The 25,137-nt window shown below is 36.2% G+C and overlaps 4 protein-coding genes and 2 long non-coding RNA genes across 6 annotated transcripts; 3 read left to right on the top strand and 3 right to left on the bottom strand.

Annotated features, from left to right (window-relative positions):
• Positions 1-24: 24 nt before the first annotated feature.
• LOC120271851 (WAT1-related protein At5g47470-like) lies at positions 25-2,678 on the bottom strand. The gene is made up of 7 exons (XM_039278530.1): positions 2,435-2,678; positions 2,286-2,351; positions 2,007-2,123; positions 1,698-1,923; positions 1,295-1,456; positions 864-1,015; positions 25-264 (listed from the first exon to the last, which is right to left on the bottom strand). The coding sequence occupies exons 1-7, from the start codon at positions 2,605-2,607 to the stop codon at positions 132-134; spliced, it is 1,029 nt and encodes a 342-aa protein (XP_039134464.1). The 5' UTR covers positions 2,608-2,678; the 3' UTR covers positions 25-131.
• A 2,344-nt stretch (positions 2,679-5,022) lies between these two features.
• LOC120272549 (post-GPI attachment to proteins factor 3-like) lies at positions 5,023-8,320 on the top strand. The gene is made up of 5 exons (XM_039279388.1): positions 5,023-5,305; positions 6,323-6,584; positions 6,674-6,873; positions 6,974-7,161; positions 7,720-8,320. Exons 1-5 carry the CDS (start codon positions 5,214-5,216, stop codon positions 8,004-8,006), a joined length of 1,029 nt encoding a protein of 342 aa, XP_039135322.1. The 5' UTR covers positions 5,023-5,213; the 3' UTR covers positions 8,007-8,320.
• A 5,737-nt stretch (positions 8,321-14,057) lies between these two features.
• LOC120272487 (geraniol 8-hydroxylase-like) lies at positions 14,058-16,084 on the top strand. The gene is made up of 2 exons (XM_039279318.1): positions 14,058-15,225; positions 15,330-16,084. Exons 1-2 carry the CDS (start codon positions 14,104-14,106, stop codon positions 15,957-15,959), a joined length of 1,752 nt encoding a protein of 583 aa, XP_039135252.1. The 5' UTR covers positions 14,058-14,103; the 3' UTR covers positions 15,960-16,084.
• Positions 15,840-18,546, bottom strand: LOC120272489. The gene is made up of 5 exons (XR_005540207.1): positions 18,410-18,546; positions 18,076-18,143; positions 17,842-17,981; positions 16,074-16,256; positions 15,840-15,977 (listed from the first exon to the last, which is right to left on the bottom strand). It is a non-coding gene; the product is annotated as an uncharacterized LOC120272489 (long non-coding RNA).
• On the top strand, positions 18,437-20,986 carry LOC120272488 (flavonoid 3'-monooxygenase CYP75B137-like). The gene is made up of 2 exons (XM_039279319.1): positions 18,437-19,718; positions 20,156-20,986. The coding sequence occupies exons 1-2, from the start codon at positions 18,780-18,782 to the stop codon at positions 20,783-20,785; spliced, it is 1,569 nt and encodes a 522-aa protein (XP_039135253.1). The 5' UTR covers positions 18,437-18,779; the 3' UTR covers positions 20,786-20,986.
• LOC120272490 lies at positions 19,551-23,576 on the bottom strand. The gene is made up of 3 exons (XR_005540208.1): positions 23,397-23,576; positions 21,924-22,594; positions 19,551-19,685 (listed from the first exon to the last, which is right to left on the bottom strand). It is a non-coding gene; the product is annotated as an uncharacterized LOC120272490 (long non-coding RNA).
• Positions 23,577-25,137: the final 1,561 nt, after the last annotated feature.

Here is a 25,137-nt window from a genome sequence, read left to right as displayed (position 1 = left end):
AAGTTGTAGTAGAAGGTATTATGCTAATGGTAACAAAAAGAGAATTTTTTTCATTGAACAACAACAGTTTCTGTACATTACATTTTGACATCACTGACACATCTTGGCGTCAAAGATACTGCATAGAGAAGCTATGACAACAAAGGTTTCTCAACATCATTTACTGTTACTTTTGCAATATCATCAGGCACTTGATAGCTCTCTTTCTTCTTGGCCCATAGAAACATGTAAAGACCAGCAAACATGAGAGCAATTCCTGTTGTGCTGCAAGATGATAAACTTTGAATTAATATTCAAAAGATTTTATAGAACTGTTGTTGTGTGAGATATTAGGTTGAAGGGAAATGCCACTGACTTAGGCCTAGACTGAGATCAAAACCAACCAATTTTAATTTGACATTAGGTTTGTTTAGCTGATTACCACTAGAGGATTAACTATGCATAGTTTTTTTAAGTTTCATTGGAATGAATTAAGAGGTACAGCAAACCTTCAGTTGAACTGTGCAAACTAGTAGGCTTTAGATTAACTTGACAATGTATTATTGTAATCATTTATTATAGATGATTTGTATTTTTTTTTTTGTATATTCTTTTTTTTTTTCAGGAATCTTACAAATGGCTCCCTTTAGTTTAATCCCTGAATTTGTCTTTGAATATTCACATTAACCTTTAGACAATTTTTACGAGGCATGTATCCTACTGATTAATATCATCTTTTGTAAATATTTCATAGATCTCTTTCAAGTTACCGAGAATTGCTGATTATTTGCACATCTGTGCCTCAAAGCTATGCCTTCTTCAACTTTTAATCTAAGGTCATGTAAAGCTAACCTAACTGAGCATAATTAGACATGCATGCGTACCTTCCAATGCTAATCAGTTGCCTCAAGATTAAAGCAGCAAAAACTGCCGAAAAAACTGTTTGGATAGGACTAAACATGGAGACTAAAACAGGTCCCTTCTGTTTGACACACCATGTCTGGAATGTGACACACACACCAGTCACTGCACCTCCCTGCATGTTATAAGATTAGCCTCATATTAGGACTGCTTTGTTCAAAGCCAGTGAGAAATAATGAAGTTGAATTGAGGGCGGGGTAAAAAGAAAAAGAAAGACATCATAAATTGTATGAACCATTTTGTTGTTTTTTTATTTTGTTTTTTATTCTATCTGTTTGACTTATCTTTTATTTCTTAATCCTTGTTTCTTCTACAACTATAGTTGTTGGTTATCTATATTAATTTCTCTTATATTAACCTGTCTTTTACATTACTGAAAGGTGTGTAGTTATACCAGTAGCACAATACCAATGACGCCTGTAAGGCTGATTGCAGTAGAACCAATTTCCATCTTTCCTTCAACAATAATTTGAGTTATTGCAGTAAAAATTGCACCCACTGAAAACGTAACGAAACATAAGGAGAATGGAGCCCTGAAAGTCTGCATTGTTACTGCCTGCAGTGAAATCGAAGACTGTTATTCCTATTTTATCAAGATAATGCATTAAAAAAAAGTATTAAAGATGTGAAGGTAAACTTATATTTCCTTGTTCTAATAATAGATTTTTGTGCTCTAATTTATCAATGCAGCATTCCCAGTATTGAAAGTTACATGAATGTGTAGAGTTTTTGAAGTTATATGATTGACATAGAAGTTCTGGTGATAAGATATTAGTTTTTACTGCATATTCATATACCTGCAAGACAGTGATGCAAGAAATTATAACCACTGAAATGAAGAGATAGCCACATCCAATGATCCATTCCGTTTCATTGTTGTCACCTAATGATACTTTATATGTAAGCTTGGATGATGTTGTAGGGCTTTGCAGGAAGCTCATTGCTATAACTCCAGTCAAACACAGTATGGTTCCGATGATCTTTGTCCAGGTGAATTTGCATCTCATTTCCACTTTCTCCAACCTTCATAGCAGATATGAAATTACTTGTTTCTCAGATTAAAGTTAAACTGATGAATGTTTCAATGTTATGAAATAGTGAAATACCTGAGGCATGCTGCTATGATGAAAGTGAAGCCAGGTGCCAGGTTAGGCATGGCAGCTGCAATTGCTGGGGATGTTTTCTCCACTCCCAACAACGTCAGAGTTTGAAACACGGTAACTCTGAAACCAAATTAAATTTTCAAATTTAAAGTCGTTTTGCCCATATCTTAGTTTTTTTTTTCTTTTTCCATTCTATTTTCCGCAATTTAAAGATCCCACTTATAGATTGTGTCCCCAAACATTTATTTTTAGTTTATCAACATCTTAGTCCATAGTTCTTACCCTCCTATAGCCTGAGATGCAAGTTGAATCCCCAGTGTTGGAGTCAGTGTCCTTGGCCATTTTTTCCTGAAACAAGTATATCAAATCAGTTAGTAACTCTTGATTAAAAAAATAGAACAAAGGAAAATGGAAACTTTTGATGAACATACCTTTCCAAAACAACTGCAAAAGGAAGTAGGAACAGAGAACCAGTCAGATTACTAAAGACAACAAGAAATAGAGGGTGAACACCAAGATTAAGGACTTTGTTCAGGAACACCAAATAGAGAGCAAAAACTATTTGAGTCCCTACAAGCCCAGACACCATCAAAACCTCCTCCATTGATACACTATCTATCTGTCTATGATCTAAAGCAATGTGATTCAGAGATTATATTTTTAACATCTACCAGTCTTCCACTTCATCTACCTATTTATAGGACCGCTTCCTTGCATTATGCTTGTCTTCTTGCTACTTTCCCCATTCTTGGCGTTGAGGTTTTAATGAATCACAAGCAAGGTCTTGTGGGGCCCCTTTGATGGACATGTATGTAACTGATGTAAGGCATGCTTATTGCTGCTCTATAGAGAGAGATTAAAGGTGGTGGATTTTAGTGCGGGTTGGATTTTCCAGGAAGAAGATAGAAAATTACAAAGCAAGGAGGGGTTTTAGGAACACAAACTGTTTTTAACAAGAAGACACATAAGCCCTGCAGAAAAAGACAAGCTGTGGCATGAAGCACATTGCATGCGGTTTTTAAGTTTTTTTGGCCTAGTGTCCAAGGACTTTGGGGTTTAGTTTAGTAAATGAACTGGGAAAAAGTGACAATGTTCTATACGTGTAAGCACTAGCTTTCAACAAATGGAATCAGCACTGAAAATTTTCTTTAGGGCATATGTTTAGTGTAAGATGTGTTTCATCAAATATTAAAACATTGTTAGGACTCATTTATGGCTTGTTGGGATAGTGGTACTTTATCTATTAAAACATTGTTAGGGACATTTAATCACAACCGTTGGATCATTATCCTACAGCGTATATTTTTTTTACTGTTCATGAATACTGTGTGACATTGTAGCACATATTTTGATACTGTTCATGATGATTACGGTCGTCGGGTTATTATCCTACGGTTACCGTTAACGTCTATAGATTTCAATATATATATTAAAAAAATTGGTTTATGTATGTATATATCCTCCCAAAAACTGTATTATTATTATTATTATTATTAGTATTATTATTTGATAGTAGAAGCTAGTGAGGATGATAAAATGAATTTATGAAAGTCATTGTTGCTGATGCGTAGGGTTCATGACATGGGTTGTTAAAAATAGGTATTTTAAAACTTGCTTGCTTTCACTCATCCTCTACTACTCAAATCAAGCAAATTGAGCAGTAACTTTCACTTTGCTTGCACTCTTCTCTTCTTACTTCACTTATTGTTCCTAATTAGCTCTAATTCAATCAACCTACTTTACGGTGCTTGATAGTAACCAACCAACCATGCATATTATATTTTGTACGTTTAATGTTAATTGAATTCCAAATTCATCAAATTCTAACTTTCATCAGAATATTACTGAATCATGTAGAATTTACAGTTGTATAATTTGTGATGTGATTGAAAATTTAATTTGATCATTATTATATATATTCTATTATGAAAAGTGGGCAAATCTATTTAAAATATATATTAAAAAAATAAATGTAAATTATCTTCGTTTTGTACAATGTTATACAAAGATGGGGAACAAAGAGTAATAATTTTAGTATTTTTTTTATTGACAAAGTTGACAAACAATAAAACAAAAGACAAACGAGCGGAGATGTATGTATAATTCAGGACTTTCATACTATTTTCATTTGCGTGTGTTTATAAATAATTTTTAAAATTATTTTCACAAGACAAGGCAAGGAACTGAGTTTTTCAAACAAATAAATGAATGAATGATAGTACCCATGGCTGAACGAGGCAACATAGTTCTAATTATATATAATTATTTTAATATTAAAATCCAACCGTCTATTTTTAAATCAATGGGTGGAATTGAAGTGTTCAATGTTCTAAACGCACGTATGAATTCAAAACATGAGACCATATTATTAAAGACTTTTTTGATCTGATGTTTTTTTTTTTTAATCTATTCTGTTTGGCTGGATAAAATCATTATTGTTAATAAAAATATATTATTTTTACAATAAAATTCTATCCTTCATTTTTAGATCAATGGATAAGATTGAAATGAAAAACAAAAAAGGAATTAAAAATGAGACTATGAGAGTGACTAATTTATCTAAATTTTTATCAATAAATATTATAAAAAAAAAAAAATTTCAATTCCACCTGAACTAGGACAGAACTCATAATTTATCTTTTTCCAAAAAAAATAAAGAAAGTTTATTTTGACAGTAAAATCCAACCATTCACGTTTTAATCAATGGACAGGATTGAAATACTAAACCCTGCGAACACAATATTAAAAATGAAAACGAAACATGTGATTATGAGACTAATCTATCTTATTTTTTTCCTAAAATCAGTTTATATATATAAATAAATAAAACCTTTTACAAGGTCACGAGATCGAGAATAGAATACTAATCTTTTTTTAAAAAAAGAAAAAAAGTAAAAACTTCTTAATAACAATTTATATATTTTTTTAAAAAAATCAATTTTAATATTAAAAAAACATTTTTAAGGTCATGATAACAACGATAAAATAATTATTTAATTCAAAGAGAAAAAAAGAAAAGAAAAAGTAAAAAGCTTGGCCCGCGCTAGTCCGTCTCTTCGACGACCTTTCTCTCTCGATCTGGAAGTTCGACTGGTTGAGCTTCGATGATGGAGAGCAATCCGGAAGCAGAGACTTGGAGCTCTCTCTGACCATCTCCATCGCCATTTAGCTTCTTCAATCCATCTCCTGATTCGTTTTCCTCTTCTTCTCATGGCCGCTGTTTGGTTCTCTCTCTTCCTTTGCTTTGGATTTCTCTTTTTGGTTCTTGAGGCCAGCATCGGCGACCGCGATGAGATCTACAGGTACTTTGTTGTTTTAGGTTTGAATGCGTTCTCTTTTCTTGGATGTATTTGTTCATTTGTTGATTATTTGGAGTTTTAGATGATCTCTTGTGAAAGTAGATTGTGTGATGATTGGGAGTGTTTTCAGGCATAGTGAAATTTGGTGGTTAGTGATGCTTTTGAACAAGAACTCGTGATTTTGTTTATTGATTCTATAAAAGTTTGTTTGTTTTTATAATTTTATATTTAGAGAGAAGTGGGTTTGATTGACATTTTTAGAAACCTTCTTATGTGGTTTGTGAGTTTGATTTAGTTCTTTATTCTTATATTTGATTTTTTGTTTTCTTCTGTTATTAAGTTGTGAATAAGTAGTGATTGTTGATGAGATTTGGTCAAAATTTAGATGTTAAAGATTAGTGTTTTAGATCATTGGTGAGCTTATATTGCTCTTGTGAAAGTAGATGACCATTGTACTTAGTGTGATAGTGGAAGTGTTCCCAAGACTAGTTATATTCGGTGATTTGCAATGCTTTGAAATCGGAACCACCTTACAAGAGCTTGTGTATAATAATTGGAATTGTTTTCTATTGTGAGAAGAAAATCTAGTGATGCTTTTCACTGTCTTTTGAAGTAATTTTTAGTTCAAGAGGTTCCATGAATCTTAACATCATGATCAATACTGTGATGGTTCTTAAACTAATTCTGATTCTGTTGGCAATTGTTATATTCATTGTGTGTCTCTAAATCTGGATAATATCTGTGGTTTTCTATTGAACCGCAATGGTTTGTACATTGGAGTTGCTGCAGATTTTATATAGTAGCAAACAATGTTATTTACAAGAAAAAATTATGCAGAAGACTGTCTAAGCTGGATTTTTTTTACCCTTTTCTGCAATGTAAAATTGCCAATTTGCAGTTTAGTTTCAACATCGAACTTGTTAATTTGACAGAAATTGGATGTTGATTTGCTCATTATATGTACAGAATCCTTAGATAAACTCAGTTCAAATTGGTATAATAACTTGTTTAATATGCCAGAACTTGTGTTAAGCAATGTGAAGAAAAGGGATATGTTGGCACCATCTCCATCACACATTGCAAGTTTCCCCCAGATGATGCACATGTCAACAGCTCATGGTATATGCAAGAACCACTTTATGTAGAGTGGAAACATCTGAATTGCAGAAGTGAGTGCCGATACCACTGTATGATGCAAAGAGAAACGGAGAAAGAAGCACAAGGGCTTGGTCCTGTCAAGTACCATGGAAAATGGCCTTTTAAACGTGTATTTGTATTTCAGGTTTGTTGCTCATGATTTTCTCGGGATGTTGATTAAAGCTGCCTGCGGTATCTGATTTATTTCCCTTTGGTTATGCTAATTTGCTTCAGGAGCCGGTTTCAGCTGCCTTTTCAGCACTCAATCTTTTGATGCACTTCATTGGATGGCTATCCTTTTTCATTTTAGTACATTACAAGCTGCCTCTGAGACCTCAGAGTAAGAGAACATACTATGAATATACTGGCTTGTGGCATATCTATGGGCTCTTGTCGATGAATGCCTGGTTTTGGAGTGCAATATTCCATACACTGTGAGTCCTTTTACCTCTATACGCTCCATATTGAAGTTTTGACTGTATATTACATGGTAATCAGTATCATCTCTTTTCATTTGTTTTTCCTTTTTTACAGAGATTTCAATTTGACGGAGAAGTTGGATTACTCATCAGCGGTGGCTCTTTTAGGATACTCTCTAATTTTATCCATACTGAGAGTCTTCAATGTGAAGGATGAGGCATCTAGGGTCATGTACGCAGCCCCGGTACTAGCCTTTGTGACAACACATATCCTGTATCTGAACTTCTACGACCTTGATTATGGTTAGTTTTCTTTCTAATTTTCACAAAACTCCATTCCACATGTCCAGCATGGATTCAATCACAGGATATTATTATCTTCAATCATAAGTAGGTTGCATTCATCTCAAATTGCTCGTTTGAGTACCAAGTAGAATACGTGAATCAGATGTCATTCTGAAAAACTAAAGAAGATCATACAAAAAAGATGGTATAATTTAGGGTTAAAGCCACTATGCATCTTTTAGGTTTGCATTAATTGTTCATTTTGTTTTTTTAAGTGATAGTTCAATTTTATAAGTTCGTCAGCTTCCTTGACCCGTGTGGCAGGAACTAGTTAAGGATTAGTTAGATGGCATGCCATGTGGGGTGGCAAAATAATGGCTTAAAAGAAAATTATATATTCTTTTTGTTCAAGAGATCAAAATGAACAATCACATCCCCTTGACTCCTTGAGAGATTAGCAATTGCCTTAATCCTATAATCTTGCTTTTGACGAAGACTTGGGGCGGAATAATCGATGCTTTGGTTTTACTAAGTCTATCAGCTCATGTTTAATGGTTCTTGAGCTCTTACTCTCAGGTTGGAACATGAAAGTCTGCCTGGTGATGGGTATTGGTCAGCTTATGATTTGGTCAGTCTGGGCCGGCATTACTTGCCATCCTGCTCGCCTCAAGCTGTGGGCAGCCGTCTTTGGATGCGCCCTTGCAATGCTATTGGAGATTTACGATTTCCCGCCCTATCTGGGATACATCGATGCCCATGCTTTATGGCATTTTAGCACCATTCCTCTCACTTATCTCTGGTGGAGCTTCATCAAGGCCGATGCAATCTATCGAACTTCGACACAAATTAGGAAGATGAAGTAAGAAGAGGAGGAAGATGATGACATCGAGGACCAATGACGATGAAGATAGAACCAACATTGATTCATGCTTACAATCTCTGATTTTGCTTTTCATCTTTCATTGACAGTCTTCATTTTGAACTTTGTCTGTGCCTTGGTGCTGTTATGTATGATTATTGATTGAGTTAGAAGTTGCAGGGTTTCACATTTGTATTTTTAATTTTTTCCAACTTGTGCAAGTGTTTGATGGTGCAATAATGATTAGGGTATACAGTTTTCAGTTGGTCTCAAACTTGAATGAGGTAATGTACTATTATTTTATTTTATATTTTTTAACATATGTCTAATTGTTGAGTTTCTAACTAAAGAAGGGGTTTGTTGAATTGCTGAAATTCTAGATGGAGAAGAGAAGTTTTTTTTCACTTGTATTATATACACCCTTTTATAGGCATCTTACACTTGAAAAAAAATAATTTTACAGTTGTACAACAATAGACAATAAATCAAATCTCTGAAAATCAGGTGGCTGTCTAATCCCTAAAAATCAGCCAGCAAGTTCTAGGAAGTTAGTGATCAATGATTCTTTACACTCCCCCTCAAGTTGACTGGAAGATGTCATCCATGGCTAGCTTGCTTATCAATTTATCAAGCTGCCTCTTAGGTAAGCCTTTAGTAAATATATCTGCAACTTTGTTAAATGTAAAAATGTGAGACATAATGATCAGCCCATTTTCTAGTTTCTCCTTGATGAAGTGTCTGTCAACTTCAACATGCTTAGTCCTGTCATGGAGTACTGGATTATTTGCACTAGCAATAGCAGCTTTGTTATCGGAAAAGATTTTCGTAAGTAAAGGGTTGGCAACCTTCAATTCTTCAAGTAATTGTCTGATCTACAAAGCTTCACAAATGCCATGTACCACTACTCTAAACTCGGCTTCAGCACTACTTCTAGTGACCACACTTTGCTCTTTACTCCGCCATGTCACAAGATTCCCACCAACAAAAGTACAATATCCCGAAGTGGATCTTCTATCTGTTACACTTCCTGCCCAATCAGCATCAGTAAACACATCGAATTCCATATGACCTTTATTTTGGTATAGAATTCCTTTTCCTTGGAGTCCCTTTAAGGTATTTTAAGATTTTATTAACAACATCAAAGTGTCTTCTGTTAGAAGAGCGCATGAATTGACTCGCTATGCTTACTGCAAATGTAATATCTGGTCTTGTGTGTGAGAGATATATAAGTCGCCCAACTAAGTGCTGACATATCTTCTTGTCAGTTATTTTCTTCTGAGCTTGCAGTTGGAGTTATAAATTGGGCTCCATAGGTGTTTCTGCTGCTTTGCAACCAAGTAAACCAGTTTCCTCTAATAAATCAAGTATGTATTTTCTTTGAGAGACAAAGATTTCTTTCTTGGATCTGGCAAACTCCATTCCAAGAAAGTATTTTAGAGGATCCAAGTCTTTAATCTCAAATTCACTCGCCAAGGCCTTCTTCAATCTTCCAAGTTCAAAGAAATCATCTCCAGTGAGGATGATATCATCCGGATATACTATCAAGATAGCAATTTTCCCTTCTTCTGAGTGTTTATAGAACATTGTGTGATCAGCTTGACTTTAAACATATCCTTGAATTTCTACAAATTTTTCAAATCTATCAAATCAAGCCATGGGGGATTGTTTAAGGCCATATAATGACTTCTTTAATCTGCAGACTTTCTTTTCTCTAAATTCTTCTTCAAAACCTGGCGGTAAGTCCATGAACACCTCTGCTTCAAGATCACCATTTAAAAAGGCATTCTTTACATCTAGTCGATGCAAGGGCCAATTGAATTTTACTATAAGATACAATAATACACCAATAGAATTAATTTTTGCAACAGGTGCAAAGGTTTCTTGGTAGTTAATTCCATAAGTTTGTGTGAAGCCTTTAGCAACTAATCTAGCCTTGTATCTCTTAATGCTCCCATCAGCCTTGCATTTGATCATGAAAACCCATTTGCATATGATTGTCTTTTTTCTTTAGGTGCATCAACAACTTCCCATGTTTTTTGTTTTTGAAGTGCTCTCATTTCTTCATACATTGCTAACTTCCATTCAGTGTGTCATAGTGCTTCCTGCATAGTCCTTGGTATAAACAAGTGAGAAACATTTGTTGTGAAGGCTTTATATTCTTTGGTAGGAAAGATGTTTTGCTATAGGATGTTTGGTACAAGTCTTAACTCCTTTACGAATAGCAATAGGAATATCAAGATCTGAAGGAGTTGGAGAGATGGAACTTATAGGTGCATAATTTGTAGAAAGATTACCTGGATTTGTTGAAGTAGGGAGTGTTGATTGGTCATGCTCGAAATTAGCTAGAAGATCCCAAGTATTTGGAGCCAATTTGTGCCTAGTATAAACACGAAGTTCTGTGGACATAAGTGGTAAAGTTTCTCCCCCTATTTGTGATTCAGTTCTGCTTGGCATAAATAGATCATCGGAATTTTCCCAATTTTCGGTAGGTAAAATACTCATTTCCTGATTTATTTCAGGAAAAAATATAGTTGGTTTTGGTTGAACAAGATGCCAAAACTGATCTTCATTCAAACTCACCCCCTTAAAAGTTGTTTTTTTAATATAAAAAGGAATGTTTTTAAGAAATTGAACATCCATACTAACATGGAGTTTTGTTGGTGACTGGGTTAAAACACTTAGCCCTTTTTATTTGGAGAGTATCCTGTGAAAATACATCTTTCATCTCGAGATCAAGTTTGGATTGAAAATGAGGTGTAATATAGACAAACTGTTCATCCAAAAATTTTTAAAGGAAGATCAGTGAAACATGAGTGTTGGGAAAAGATCTTTTGAGAGTTTGTAAAGAAGTTTCATACTTTAAGACTCTAGCAGGCAGAAACTTTTTGAGACAGAGTTTGTAAAGCAATCAACTATAGCACATGGAGATTTTTTGAGACATAAACTTTGGCCTAAGTCATGCGGCCTCCATACGGGTCCTTATCAGACCCGTATGCCCCCCAGTATAGACCCCGGTATACAACAAGATTTCATCATTTTAGCTTCGTACGGCCTTCATACGGCCTCTATATGGCTCGTATAGCTCGGGGGTATTTAAGGAGTCTTTTAGGGCTGAAAGAGGAGTTCTTGGCCACCATTAGAAGAGAAGAAACCTAGACAACGGCGGCGATTCTTCGAAGCAATTTGAAGGGCATTTGAGGTTCCAAAGCACAAAACTTGAAAGGCAAGATCCACCACCTTGGAAAGAGAGGAGTTTTAGGACTCGGGAAATGGCCTTCAGCTAGGGGAAGCATCATTCGGCAATCCTTGGAAGAGAGAATCATCATCCGGCCCGATCTACCTCATCTTCATCATCATTTCATCTAGGGAGTGTCACTTATGAACTTTTCTTGTATTTTTGTTCATATTGTTATTTACATTTGTATGATGGCACATTATACCCCCAAGGTCACCGGATGTCGGTGAACCTTAAGGGGTTCATCATGCATTTTGGATGATTGTTACTTAATTCCATTGCATTGGTTTAGTTTGTGATCTAATCCATTTTGCTTGCATGTTGGAATTACATGTGGAGAGATCCATAGTTCTTTTATGAGTTGTTCACATTGATGTAACTTGCTCACGTGCTCTAGATCTTGCATGGATTAGAAAGGGTTGCTTGTACTGACACGCCGAGAGATTGAGTGCCGGTAGCCTTCGACCTTTAAGAGTAAACTTAGGTTGTGTTTACTCTTATTTTGGAATTTCCTCGTTCTTAATGCAATTTGTCACGGGCTTGTTATTTCGTTCAAGGTTCCGTGCGGCCCTTGGTTGGTTTTTGTTCACACTTCAAGTGTTTGTTCAAAGTTCAAACCAAACCAAGGCAGCCTTTCCTCTTTGAATACTTAAGAATTACAAGCTTGCAAGAATGAAAATGTAAACTTGGCAAGAAAGTAAATATGCAAGAACACAAGTAAATAAACAAGCAAGAAGATGAGGAGAAATCTCTCTTGTATAATAGATGCTTGTAATGAGCACTCTTGTGTGTCTTTAAAATTGTCATGAGAGGTTTATATCGCCCTCCACCTAACAAATCAAGGGCTAGGATCATTTTGATCTAAGGGCTCACATTAAGGGGATAGGTGGCACTACCCCCAAATAATATAAAATATTCCCCACCAACCCCCACTAACTCTCTCCATCTACCACCAATCATGACAAATATGGAGAAATGCCATCCTTGCCCTTATGTGTTGATGGAAAAAATTGTGGAGTGTGACAAATCATAGGAGGGTTGATTCGGAAGAGATTCCAATTAACACTCGTATGGGATTAGGGTTCAATCACCAAGAAAGATTGGGGTTGATTTAATTTAGAAGTCCTTCGATCCAAACCACCTTTGCATCTTTTGTTATTCGTATGTGGTCCTTTGCATATCATTGTTGTGTTTATAGCCTCTTACTTAAACCTTCACTTTCTAGTGGCCTTTTATTTGTTTTTCCACAACTAGTTAAGTAGAAACCTTCACTCAAGAGTTAGATTAGAAAATAAGTGGCGAAGGAGTAATAATAGATTCTTAATCTTAAGAAATACGATCCTTGTGTTTTATACATTACTTGGCGACTCTGTACACTTGCGTGATAATCACACCGCCTATATAAGATATTTGTGTCTTGCTAATGAAGTAGATTCAAATCTCATTTTACACAAAATAAGGACACATATGTGTTGAGGTATTAGTACCACACTTGTACACATGCTCCTGAAAAATGAATTATTAATGTTTCACGTTTAGTAAACAAAACAAACCAGGGAAAGAAGAGGCATATGACTGATTAGAGTTTTTATATGATGTATAAATGATACTTTTTATACTTTTACCTCTAAAAGATGTTAATTAAGCTATTTAATTATTTTGATTTTGGTCTAGGAAAAAAAATAAACTTTGATAATGTCGTCAAAATACAATTAAAATTGAGAGGATAAAACTTTTATAATCTCTCGTAAAAATACAATTGAAATTAAGATGGTAAAACTTTCACAAATTCTAACAAATCTAAATTTAAATTTATTAATAATATTTCTCAATGACTTTACTTCTATCCCTACCAATCTACCAAAATCACAACAAAAAAAAAATTTCAAGAAAATAAAATAGAAAAATTAAAGTTCATTAATAATTTTTAAAAATAAAATCATCTGCTTATCATCATCACTAAGCTTCAAATTGGCATTTCTCTCTAAAATAATATATATATATATATATATATTAATAAAAACTTTTATTTTACAATAGATCAGTTAGTGCTGATGATCACATGATAATATTCTTTAGAAAATAAATTTTTAAATACATGTCTAATTATAATTTATTTGAATGTTTATCAATGCAGAAAAGACATTAGAGCTAAATAAGAATCTTGAAAAACTCTGATGCTTGTCCTTTTCTTCCCATGACTTCAATGGACTAAAATAAAATATCACCGATCATCACATGCTCTTCATCAGATAAGAAAATACCTAAATTATTTATTAGACCCTCAATATGTTCTATTCAGTTATAAATATATTTAAATTTTACAAATTTACAATTTTACAATCAATCCAAAGTCTTAAAAACATAAATTTTACAAATAAACATTAAAAATGATTTTCTTTTGGTATTCGGATCATTTATAATATTTAATAACATCTACGAAGGTATATTTCAAATGATTCCTCTTTTAATATTTTTATTATCAAAGAATAATCCCTAATATTTCAAATTACCAAATAATCCCTTTTTATTGGAAGACATACTCATTCAATTTTTTTTTTTTCCTACAATTATTATACCTCATTCAGGGAATTAAGAATATACATTCACAAATCAATTGAAGTTTTTAATGAAAAATAAATTTAAGTTGAAAACAAAGAAATGGGAATTCTTTTTACAGAGTTTGAAAAACTATAATTTAAGAACTACCTATGAAATTTGGAAACATTCAAGGACTGATTGTTACTTTTCTATAAGAATATTCTCTAAAAACACAAGTTCATGTCTTCATTTGTCTTTTTCAGAAACTTAGAACTTATAAATTCATGCACACAAACAATACACAAAACCATAAAAAAACATACCAATGCTTTCCATCACATTACCACAACCACTCACAATTCACTACCCAAAACAAACCAAGAAAAAAACACCAATCCAAGTTCATGCAAAAAAAACCATAACAACTCACCATCCTCACAAACCACAACCTTCTTCATTAACAACACAACCATCACCTCCTTCCACCACCACCACTTTCATGGCCACAACAACCCTAATAATAAACTCTAAAACAACCACCATCACCATCCTATGCACCTCAGTTACACTCCTTATATTCCTATGCTATAAAACAATAACCCGGTGGCTTCGCCGGAGATGCCTATCTCTCCCACCGGGCCCTGCCGGAGTTCCAATCTTCGGCAACCTTCTAACTCTCAACCCTGAGCTACACACTCACTTTGCCACCTTGGCAAAAACCCATGGCCCTATCTTTACCATCAAGCTCGGAAACCGCCTTGCCATAGTAATCAGTGGGGTGGATATGGCCAAAGAGGTTCTCCGGTTGCAAGATGACAACTTCGCCAACAGAATAATCCCGGCCGCAGCCAAGACAATGGAGTATATAAAATCAAACATAGTTTCATCTCCCAACGGCCCTACACTGCGTTTACTACGTAAAATATGTGTCAGAGAGATGCTCGGAAAGGCAAGCCTTGACCGGGTTTACTGGTTACGCCAGCGAGAGATGAAGTCACTGCTAATACATTTGGAAGAGATGGCCGGAGAAGCAGTGGATGTAGGGGCACAGATGTTCTTGATGGTGATGAATGTGATAACAAGTATGTTGTGGGGAGGGGTTGTGGAAGGGGAGGAGAAAAGGAAGGAGGTGGGGAAAGAGTTCAGGGAGGTGGTAGGGGACATAACAGAGATGTTAGGGAAGCCAAACTTGTCTGATTTTTTTCCGAGGTTGGAGAGGTTTGATGTGCAAGGGATACAGAGGAAAATGAAGGAGAAGTTGGTAAGGTTGGATGGGATATTTGAGAGGATTATAGAGGAGAGGAAAAAGAATGGTGGAGATGGGTGTGAGGATAAGGATTTCCTAGGGTTTATGCTAAGGATGGAGAAGGATGGGGGTGGTGATGATAATAGTAAGAGTGGTGCCACTACTCCCTTTACTATTAACCATGTCAAGGCTCTTCTCATGGTAAGATACATGCATAGTATAAGAATACAACTCATATATATGTCATCTAAAGCAAGCATGATTCACTCTTTAATCTACTAACAAAGAAGCATGCATGGAAACAGGACATGGTGGTTGGAGGAACAGAGACAACATCAAACACAGTAGAATGGGCAATGGCAGAGCTGATTCAAAAGCCAGAGATGATGAAAAAAGCACAACAAGAATTAGAACAAGTAGTAGGGAAGGACAATATGGTTGAAGAGTCTCACCTTCCAAAACTCACATACTTGGGAGCTGTCATCAAAGAAGTACTTAGACTCCACCCTGCACTCCCTCTCCTTGTCCCTCATTGTCCAAACTCCACATGCACCATCAATGGCTACACTATACCTCAAGGAAGTCAGGTCTTTGTCAATGTGTGGGCTATTCACAGAGACCCTGCAATATGGGAAAATCCATTGGAGTTCAAGCCAGAGAGGTTTCTTGGTATTGATGGCAGTAAATGGGATTTTACCGGGAATGATTTCAGGTACTTCCCATTCGGGTCAGGGAGGCGGATATGTGCAGGGATTCCGATGGCTGAGCGGATAGTTGGATATGCATTGGCTTCGTTGCTGCATTCTTTCGATTGGAATCTACCAGAGGGAACCAAGCTCGACCTTTCTGAGAGGTTTGGGATTGTTCTCAAAAAGGCCACACCGCTTGTCGCTGTACCAACTCCGAAGCTTTCCCATGAGGTCCTTGCTTCCTGACCGATTGCTCTTTTCATACTGAGTTAAAAGAGTGTATTAGAGAATTCATGATTAAAAATATCTGGATCATTTGTAGCCCCATTTATGTGTCAACAAAAGTAACAACATAATTACCTTTTTAATGATGTCTTGATAACTTCTTCAATGGTTTGGCAAACTTCTCTACCTCTGATTCCCATATTTGTCTGCAACTATTCATGTCGAAACTTTGAGCATATATAACTGCAGATGTTAATCTAACTGTCATTGGTACTATTCATGATGATCAAGTAGGTGAAGAAGGACCGCCATGAGCCCCTGATAATAGACAACATGAAAGCAGTATTCATGGTGAGCATAAGCTTGCTTTCCAAACCAAAACGCATGAAAAGTTCAGTTATAGACTAGCCTGGCTATGTGCTCTATCAGTTCTTCGAAACATTGATCGAAAGTATGCTTCCTATAAGGACAATTCGATAAATAGCTAACATGAATTAGAAAGAAATAAAAGATGAAAAGCATGTAAATAACTGATATTGGAGTTTTTCCTCAATTCATATCAAACAGTTCCTATGCAACTTCTTTTTGATACCACATCCTGTACTTTTATATCAAAGAATCAAGAAAAGAAATCTCTTAATCGAATTAGAAGATATCACCAGTCTTAAGCATTTTCAAGAAAAGGAATTTGTCATCAACCAAACACCTAACATATGTTTTGTAATTATTCCACCAACTCTTTCGAAAATTATTCTGTTTGGTGGTGTTTGGAGTTTTATTGGAGTGATTAGCCTGATAAATCATATACTGATGCATCTCTAACTTATTCTACAATTAAACAAAAGGGTTTCCAAAAGCAAATAAGTCAATTTCTTTATGTTAAGGTTCACTTCTAGTAAACCAAATACTTGAATAACTATAACCTTGGCATTAATATTTCCTTCCCTGATTTAATTTCTGCTGGTTTATGGATCTCTGATCATAACTTTTCTATTCATACTGTATCTGTTATTGCTGCCACTATTTGATTTTTGTGGAAGGCTCGCTGTGATCTCATCTTCAACAATATCAAACCCAAGTTTTCTAACATTCCTTCCAAAGCTGTTATCCATGTCCAGGAATTTATGCAGGAAAATTTCTCTCTATTGGGACGAAGGCGCCTCCTCAATAACTTCTCCATCTTTGACGGCCTCTTTCTCTTTTATGCCCACATATGGACTGACAGCAGCAAGCTTGGTAAGTCAGGGATTTTTATCTCAAATCATAACTATGTTATCTCTTGTGCAGGTTGCTGCACATTCAAAGCAGATTCTCATTTTGAAGCGGGTATCAAAGCTCTTTGCATTGCTCTTCGGACCTCTTCTGATCGGCATCTGGATATTCGTCGCATCCTTCACTGCAACCATGATATATCTCAAGCTCTGTTGGATGGCCGTAATCCTACCACTTGGCGGTTTGCGCAGGATCTTTCCGACATCTCTCACTTGCTTCATATTGTGGGTAATCCCTCTATGATCACCATTCCTTCTTGCTGGAATGGTCCAGCGTCTGCCTTAGCCATATTTGCTGGGAATAACCTCCACCGTCTAAACCTCTTTCTGTCTGGCCGTGACCTGCCGAGGTGGATCATGAAGTCTTTTTCTGAGCATGGTTTTGTTTTCTAGTTTCTCTTTCCAGTGTTTATTGTTGTTTGTCTTCTTTTGCTTTGTTTTTCTTCTTTGTGATGTAATCTTTGAACTTTTGTAAACCTTCTTTTCTTATTAATAAAATTAGCTCTATGAGCTCTTTCCCCCAAAAATACTTGAATAAGTTCTGCTAATCAACCAAACATGAGAATCTGATATTCCCATCTTTTATTTTCATGGAAATGTGATTACTGGAAAGATCGATAGGAGGACATTACCAAAGAAAGGCATTTCTGCAAACAGCTGTATGACTAAATTAAGTCATACAATTTATCATAAGTTTATTCTGGTAGAAGAGAAGTGAACAGCTCAACAGAGGACTCTTAGGGACTATTAGGGGGTGATATAACACAGGGACCTGCATCATGAGTAACTAGCATTACTACTATAAAAAAGTCCTACATTTGTGTTTATATGAATTTGTAAGAAATATGCTGGACAAAATAGATTACCTGCAATTTGTCGTTAGACTTCACATAACATAAGAATGTTGCAGAACTTTATACTTGAACCAGCCCACCTTAAGTAATAAGTATCCCCAACCACAAATCATCAGAAATCACATTAATAATTATACCGGGTATGAGTAAATACCAGATAACTAACTACAATTCTCTAGAAAACTCAAAGATCATGTCAAAGAAGGTAATTGTTTTTTTCATAAGGTTGTTTCAGAAATTTTAATTTGAACAAAAGAAGTTATCATTGTCATTGTCATTGTGAAATATCATCACCATTTGATTTTCCATAATTGAAATTGAAATGAAATTATGTCTGACAGCTTACCTAGGCAACTGTTCTGGTTGCTTTTTATCCACACAAGCAGATTCTTGCCTGTTCAGAGATATATCATCCAGTAAGATTTTTCAGTCACTGCTTGTATTGCTTCCTGTCACTATTTCTTCAAACCCTTGAAACATCTGTATTTCTGCACTTATCAAGAAGTGTGTGGTAGAACAGTTAATGGATAGAAATCTCTCATCCAAGATAATGGCTGTTATTTTAATCGCGAAATTATTCATTGATCATTCACCACAAACTCCTCATCTTTGATTACCATATTTTTCCACCACAATTTGTGTTGACACTTGAGTGTAAAGAACTGCAGAACTTAATAGAACAGTCCATTGTTATATGCCTTTTTTTTTAAATCAAAATGGGCAAGGTCTCTGAAGCATCATCTTGGTATCAACTCCTAGAGCCTGACAGAATGCCACTCAACTTCTTCTTTCTCATATCTGTGGTCATTTTCATTGTTTACCGAAAAGGAGTGAAGAGAATAAAAGACACACCAAGCCTGCCTCCAGGTCCACGAGGTCTGCCGGTTGTCGGTTACCTCCCCTTCCTCCGTCCCGACCTCCACCGCTGCTTTGCAGACTTGGCTCAAACATTTGGCCCTCTCATGACGATGTGGATTGGATCCAGGCAATGCATAATAGTGAGCTCGTCAGAGGCATCTATGGAGGTGTGCAGAGACCATGATGCCACCTTTGCAAATCATGACACCACTGCGGCTGCCAGAATCATCTCATTTGGTGCGCAAGACATGGTCTTCCAGCCCTACAGTCCCAAGTGGCGCACCCTTCGCAAAGTGTTTGTGCGGGAGCTGCTCAACACCAAGATACTTGACTCTTTCCATGCATTGCGCCAACGGGAGGTAAGGAGCATGGTCGAGGAGTTGCATCGAAAAACAGGAGAAGTGGTGGATGTCGGACAGGTGGCATTTGTCACAGCACTCAACGTGGTCACCGCCATGTTGTGGGGCAACTCACTGGCAGCAGAGGAGCGGGAGCGGGTTGGTGGTGAGTTCCGGGAGCTGGTGGATGGTATAGTACACTTATTAGGTGTCACAAACATGTCAGATATCTTCCCTGTGCTGGAATGGATGGACTTGCAAGGGGTGCAACAGAAAATGAAAGAGCACAAAGAAAGGCTTGACAGACTTCTGAACATGATCATCGAGCAGAGGAAGGGAACTCTGGAAGCAAGTGGTGATCAAAAGAAGACGAAAGATTTTCTTCAGGTGATGCTGGAGATGGTGAAAGAGGACCCCCATCAGCTCCTGACCACGGACAACATCAAAGGATTATTCGCGGTAAGTGTAAGCTTGTTTTTAAAACCACAACGCATAACAAAATCATATAGAGTAATTTGCTTATACCATTATCAGTTAGTTCAATACGTCATTACTCAAAAACAAACTTCCTGTTGCAGTACGAGACCAATTTAGCAAAAACCTAACATAAAAATTTAGAAAGAACTAAAAGATCAAAAGAACACAAGAGGCATATAGTAGGTTCAGGCAAACATGATACCAAAGTTTTTCCTTGTTTCCAAAAGGGTTCTTATCCAACTTTCCATTAGTGCACTTTTAGTCACAATCAATAAATATTTATCAACCTAATAAAGTATAAGCAGCTTATGGAAATGCATCTTTTTTTTATTACCACAAAAAGCATTTAAGTATTCTTTCAATGACACCACCATCAAGGTGTAATACACAAGAAATGTCTAATTGTCATGTGACTGCAGAACATAGTTTTAGGTGGCACAGATACAACATCAACCACGGTAGAATGGACCTTGGCTGAAATGATGAATAAGCCTGAGACAATCAGGAAAGCACAAGAAGAGCTCGAGTCAGTGGTAGGGAAAGAGGAAATGGTAGATGAAACACATCTACCAAAATTGCACTATTTGGAGGCATTGGTAAAAGAATCGCTTCGTTTACATCCGCCAGTCCCACTCTTAGTACCTCGTTATCCCACAGCAACATCCTCCATAGGAGGATATATGATCCCAAAAGGAGCCAAAGTTTTCATCAATGCCTGGGCCATACATAGAAACCCCAGTGTCTGGGAAAATCCATCAGAATTCATACCAGAAAGGTTTCTAACGGGAACTAATAGATGGGAATATGGTGGTAGCAATAACTTCAATTTCATCCCATTTGGTTTTGGACGAAGAATTTGTGTGGGCATTCCACTAGCAGAAAAGATGAACAAGTATATACTGGCTACAATGCTACATTCCTTTGAGTGGAGATTGCCTGGTAACTCCAAACTTGATCTTGTTGAAAAGTTTGGGATTGTCTTAAAGAAGGAAAAGCCATTAGTTGCTATAGCTACCGCAAGGCCTTCTTGTGCAAAGCTTAATAAGTAAATAAAGTCAGACTATATTCTTGTATGTAGTTTAATCTGCTCAGAAGTAGTAAGCAACTCAATTGAGAACTACTTGGGTGTGATGTAATTGGGACCTAGAGTGCGACCAGCACTGCAAGCATTTAAAGATCTTACATTTGTGCTTATATTTTTTTTAATTGGCAGATGTCCTAAGAAAATATAGTATCTTCAGTTTTTGTCATTTGTTTTTAATGCAAGTTACAAATGTTGACCAATTCTAATTAAATTGGTCAAATTAAATAATACTTTTCCGGATAAATTAAGCAGGAGTGAAGTTAGTGAACTACCAAAAAAGCATTAAACAACCATAGTTCTTCAGAGAAACTCATTAATGGCATTAAGAAAGAAGACAAAATAGAGAAATATTGTTAAAAACCTTTATCACTAAGGTTTGTCAGAAGTAATAAAGGGATTAAGGAAAAAAAAATCCTCGGAGGTCCTAGAAGACAAAGATAGCAGCTACAGATCTCTTTTCCTTCTGGAAGTTCCCAGAAGAAATCTAGTAATTGCGCATTGGTTTTAAAAAATAAATATCCGGGTTTCAGATAGAAAATGATGAACGACTCTTGCATGGTGAAAAGAAGCTGAATTAATTTTACGTTGTATTACTCTGTTCCTATATTCATAGACCAACAACATGCTTGTCGTTCACCCACTCGTTCTTCCCCTAGTTTCTCATTGATCTACCCTGCTTATTTCTCAGTATTTCTGGCTATACATCAACTCTAAAATCAGCAGCAGCATTCATATAAGCTTCACATGAATAAATAATATTGCAAGATGAGAGACCACCACCTGTGAAAATCATAGCATTTAATTGCCATTGTGTATACTTGGGTTTGGGGATAAAGCCAACAATTGAATTGCTCAAAAATCTTCTTATAAAAATCAGGCGAGGATGCGTTACTAGATAACCATCCACACTTTTGTAGATCTCAATGATATTCTCAAGCAACAAATGATACAGAAATCTTAAAATAAGCAGCATATATGAGGTTCAGATGAAAATTCATTCTTGATGCAAGATAAGTATCAAGGCTTATGTGAATATGCATTGGTTCATTGTCATTGTGATTATCATTCTTTTGAAATAAAGTCAATGATCAAATACATTTTACCTTAATTGTGATTGTTGACGCTTGTTCATTGAGGCAGATCATCAGAATCCACAATATCATCCAGCAGGAATTTCAAATAATATAATTGCATCTTTCTACTCAATTCTTTCAATTAAGTAAAAATACTCCAAACCAGTCCCCAAATGCACAAGCTTTGTCCTTCTTCTCCATTCCTCTTCATCAACAATCTTCAAAAACCATCAGCTTCAACACATCTCCATCATCACTGCAGCAAACTCTCACCAAAACCATCATCCATGTATTCACATACGTGCCTCTTCCACCTTATCCACATCGCAAAACCCCTTCACAAGCCCATTTTCTTGCGGCAGAGGGGATTGCATGAGAGATCGGTAGGTCTGGAGAGAGAAGATGCGGTTGAAGAGGGAGTAGGCGAGGGAGATGCGGCCGGAACGGGAGGAGGCTTGGATGAGGATGGAGTGGGAGAGGGTGGCGCGCCGGGCGGCGATGAGCTTGAGGATGCGCGTTGGAGAATCGATGGATGTCGATGATGACGACGATGATGATGTAGCTATTTGCGGGGGCGCGGGCCTGTTAATTGGGCCTGGAACTCGGCGGGCCAAGAGAGTCTAGGGTGACTGGCTGAGCCGGACCCGGCCCGAGACACACTGTCAAACCGGCGGGCCGGGTCGTAACTACCAGCTCATGGGCTTTATAAATTTTTAAATAAATAAATATATAATTTAAAAATATTATAGAAATTTACAATAACAAAATTTTAGGTTAACTATGACTGTTTTTGTAAGAGGTTACTACGCTCTTTCTCGTAACGTAACCTAGTTGAGTATAAGACTTATTTATTATTTATATTTTTTAATAAAGCAACATGTACTAAATCAAAACTTATTAGTCTTATTTGGCACCATTGTTGATTTTATTGTTTTAATAATGTTTGCTATAAATTTGACTTACAACATTTGTAGCCATTTGGTTAGACCTTCATGGGTTCTATTCTTGTGAAAGCCTATTATTGTTTGTGAATTTTTTTATAAAAAAAATAAAATAAAATAAACAAAGACTTAATCTGCAGAGTCACAGTTTGGAAAAAACCTAACACATAAACAGTTTATGTGAGTCAGTTACAGGTTGCTGATCAAGTTGATTGAGCAAAACCGTACCAAATGTAAAGCCATGCCCCCTGTGTGTGTTTTTTTAGCCAGTGTCCCTCGTGTGTGAGGGGATGAGTTGAGGATGGAGTGTTGTTGCAACACAGCATATAATTATTAGTTTTAAGGAGAAAATTATATTGTTATTATTATTATTATTTCAAAGCTGTTATTAAAATTGAAGAAATATATTATAAATTTAAAAAAAATAATTTATTAAAATTAACTATATATATATATATTCACTTATACACTGCATATATAATCTACTGATAATAGTAACAGAAGTGGTGGTCCAAATGGTACTAACTTGGGTGATTTAAGTAACAAAAACATATATAATTACCTGTTTAATGATGCCTTGCTTGAAGACCTTTTTCAATGATTTGGCAAACTCCTCCATCTCTGATTCCCTTATTTGTTTTCTGCAACTATTCGTTATGAATCTTGAGCATAAATGATTGCAGAAGCCATTATAATTGTGATTGGTATGCATCATTTCTGCAATCTGTAATGGCGTGAGAGGAGCTAGTGCCAAGTGCTGGAGTTTCAAATAAAGGGCATGTGAGGAGGATGCTGCCTTCCACATCAGCAGATTGTAATGACATTCAAGGGAGAGACGTGGCTAATGAAGCAGCCATTGGTGGACGTGGCCAGAGAATCAAATGGAGGAACTCTCGTTTAAAGGGGTTCGTTACAGGTGATGACGTGGACCAATGAAGAGAAGACATCGGGAGAACTTTGAGAAGGTTCGTTGATGCCAGCTGGAAAGGGATATAAAAGGGAGAAAAGAGAAAGGAGAAAGGGTATCAATGGTCTGAAGTGGTTGGGGTTTGATCCTGTTCGTCTACGGTTTCCGGCAAGCTCCGACGGGGATCTCCGACGGTGGATCGGAAGGGAACTTAGCTTCCCATTGTCTTCATGTTTTCATTGTCAATTCCTGGATTGTTTCTCTGTTTTTTCCTAGTAATTCTGTTCTTGATTTGATGTGAATCTTGTGGAGATTGCCAAACTCTGAGAGAAATACTATTTCGTTTGAACATTCTGATGATTTGTGACCGAATTGTAAGAGGATTCTCAATAATCTGTGAGCTGGATTCATGGATCTTAGTTTTTCCTCTTTATTGATTGAAATTCCATAACATTTTGGTGCTTTCGTTTGATTTCTGGGGAGATTTTGTTCTTTTTCATGGCAGAATCCACACGTATGAAGGATATTACAGCTCGATTTGATACTATGATGACTGTTATGGAGCAACGTGAAGAGAGATTTTTGGCAGCCATGAATCAGCGTGATGAACGTGTGAGTTTGGTAGAACAAGCTCTCTCTCCATTATCTCTAATTCTAGAGAATCATCAACCTCAGTTGCAGGACAATGTTACTACTTCATCATCGGTTCAACCAGCAGCGATTAGGGAAGAACAGGACTATCATGCTATTCCTTCTACTAATATGAGAGCAATTAGACTGGATTTTCCCCGTTTTGATGGTTCTGATGTGCTGCAGTGGATATATCAAGCTGAATAATTCTTTGAGTATTTTGATATTACTGATCCTTATAAACTCAAGATTGCTCAAATACATTTTGAGGGACCAGTTATTCCTTGGTATCAGATGATGAAGAAGAATGGGTATTTTGTCTCATGGTCTCAGTTTTTACAGGCTTTTGAATTTGCTTATGGACCTTCTGCTTATGAAGATCCGGGTTATGCCTTGTTTAAGTTGTCTCATGGTGGCACTGTTGATCAATATTATGATACATTCATTACATTGGCAAATAGAATGGAAGGAATGTCACACAAAGCATTGTTGACTTGTTTCATTAGTGGTTTGAAGAAGGATATTCAAAGGGATATCATTCCTTTAAAGCCTGAGTCATTACCTCAAGCTATGCAATTAACTCGATTGTATGAAGACAAATATACTGATAAATGTTCAATAGTTGTCAAAGGATCTTCTAAATGTGTTGTTCTTCTACCAGACGTTCATGGCAGCAATAACTCTTTTAGGCCAAATTAAGGAATTTCTGCTATTCCTAAAACTTGGGTGAATTCACAGAATATTCAAAGTACTACTCAGCAAACCA

This window comes from Dioscorea cayenensis, chromosome 11 (assembly GCF_009730915.1).
Source record: "Dioscorea cayenensis subsp. rotundata cultivar TDr96_F1 chromosome 11, TDr96_F1_v2_PseudoChromosome.rev07_lg8_w22 25.fasta, whole genome shotgun sequence".
In the NCBI taxonomy this organism is placed as follows: Eukaryota; Viridiplantae; Streptophyta; class Magnoliopsida; order Dioscoreales; family Dioscoreaceae; genus Dioscorea; species Dioscorea cayenensis.
The sequence above is the reverse complement of the archived record's forward strand: the minus strand, read 5'-3'. Positions and strand labels throughout refer to the sequence as shown.

What these genes read in the sequence shown, in the direction of transcription:
- LOC120271851 (XM_039278530.1), bottom strand. Translation starts at nt 2,607, where the DNA reads ATGGAGGAGGTTTTGATGGTGTCTGGGCTTGTAGGGACTCAAATAGTT. An exon ending in GCATCTCAGGCTATAGGAGG is followed by an intron (nt 2,124 to 2,285) that starts GTAAGAACTATG and finishes ATTTGGTTTCAG; the next exon opens with AGTTACCGTGTTTCAAACTC. An exon ending in ATCATAGCAGCATGCCTCAG is followed by an intron (nt 1,924 to 2,006) that starts GTATTTCACTAT and finishes TCTGCTATGAAG; the next exon opens with GTTGGAGAAAGTGGAAATGA.
- LOC120272549 (XM_039279388.1), top strand. Translation starts at nt 5,214, where the DNA reads ATGGCCGCTGTTTGGTTCTCTCTCTTCCTTTGCTTTGGATTTCTCTTT. An exon ending in AGTGCAATATTCCATACACT is followed by an intron (nt 6,874 to 6,973) that starts GTGAGTCCTTTT and finishes CCTTTTTTACAG; the next exon opens with AGATTTCAATTTGACGGAGA. An exon ending in CTTCTACGACCTTGATTATG is followed by an intron (nt 7,162 to 7,719) that starts GTTAGTTTTCTT and finishes TCTTACTCTCAG; the next exon opens with GTTGGAACATGAAAGTCTGC.
- LOC120272487 (XM_039279318.1), top strand. Translation starts at nt 14,104, where the DNA reads ATGCTTTCCATCACATTACCACAACCACTCACAATTCACTACCCAAAA. An exon ending in ATGTCAAGGCTCTTCTCATG is followed by an intron (nt 15,226 to 15,329) that starts GTAAGATACATG and finishes GCATGGAAACAG; the next exon opens with GACATGGTGGTTGGAGGAAC.
- LOC120272488 (XM_039279319.1), top strand. Translation starts at nt 18,780, where the DNA reads ATGGGCAAGGTCTCTGAAGCATCATCTTGGTATCAACTCCTAGAGCCT. An exon ending in ACATCAAAGGATTATTCGCG is followed by an intron (nt 19,719 to 20,155) that starts GTAAGTGTAAGC and finishes ATGTGACTGCAG; the next exon opens with AACATAGTTTTAGGTGGCAC.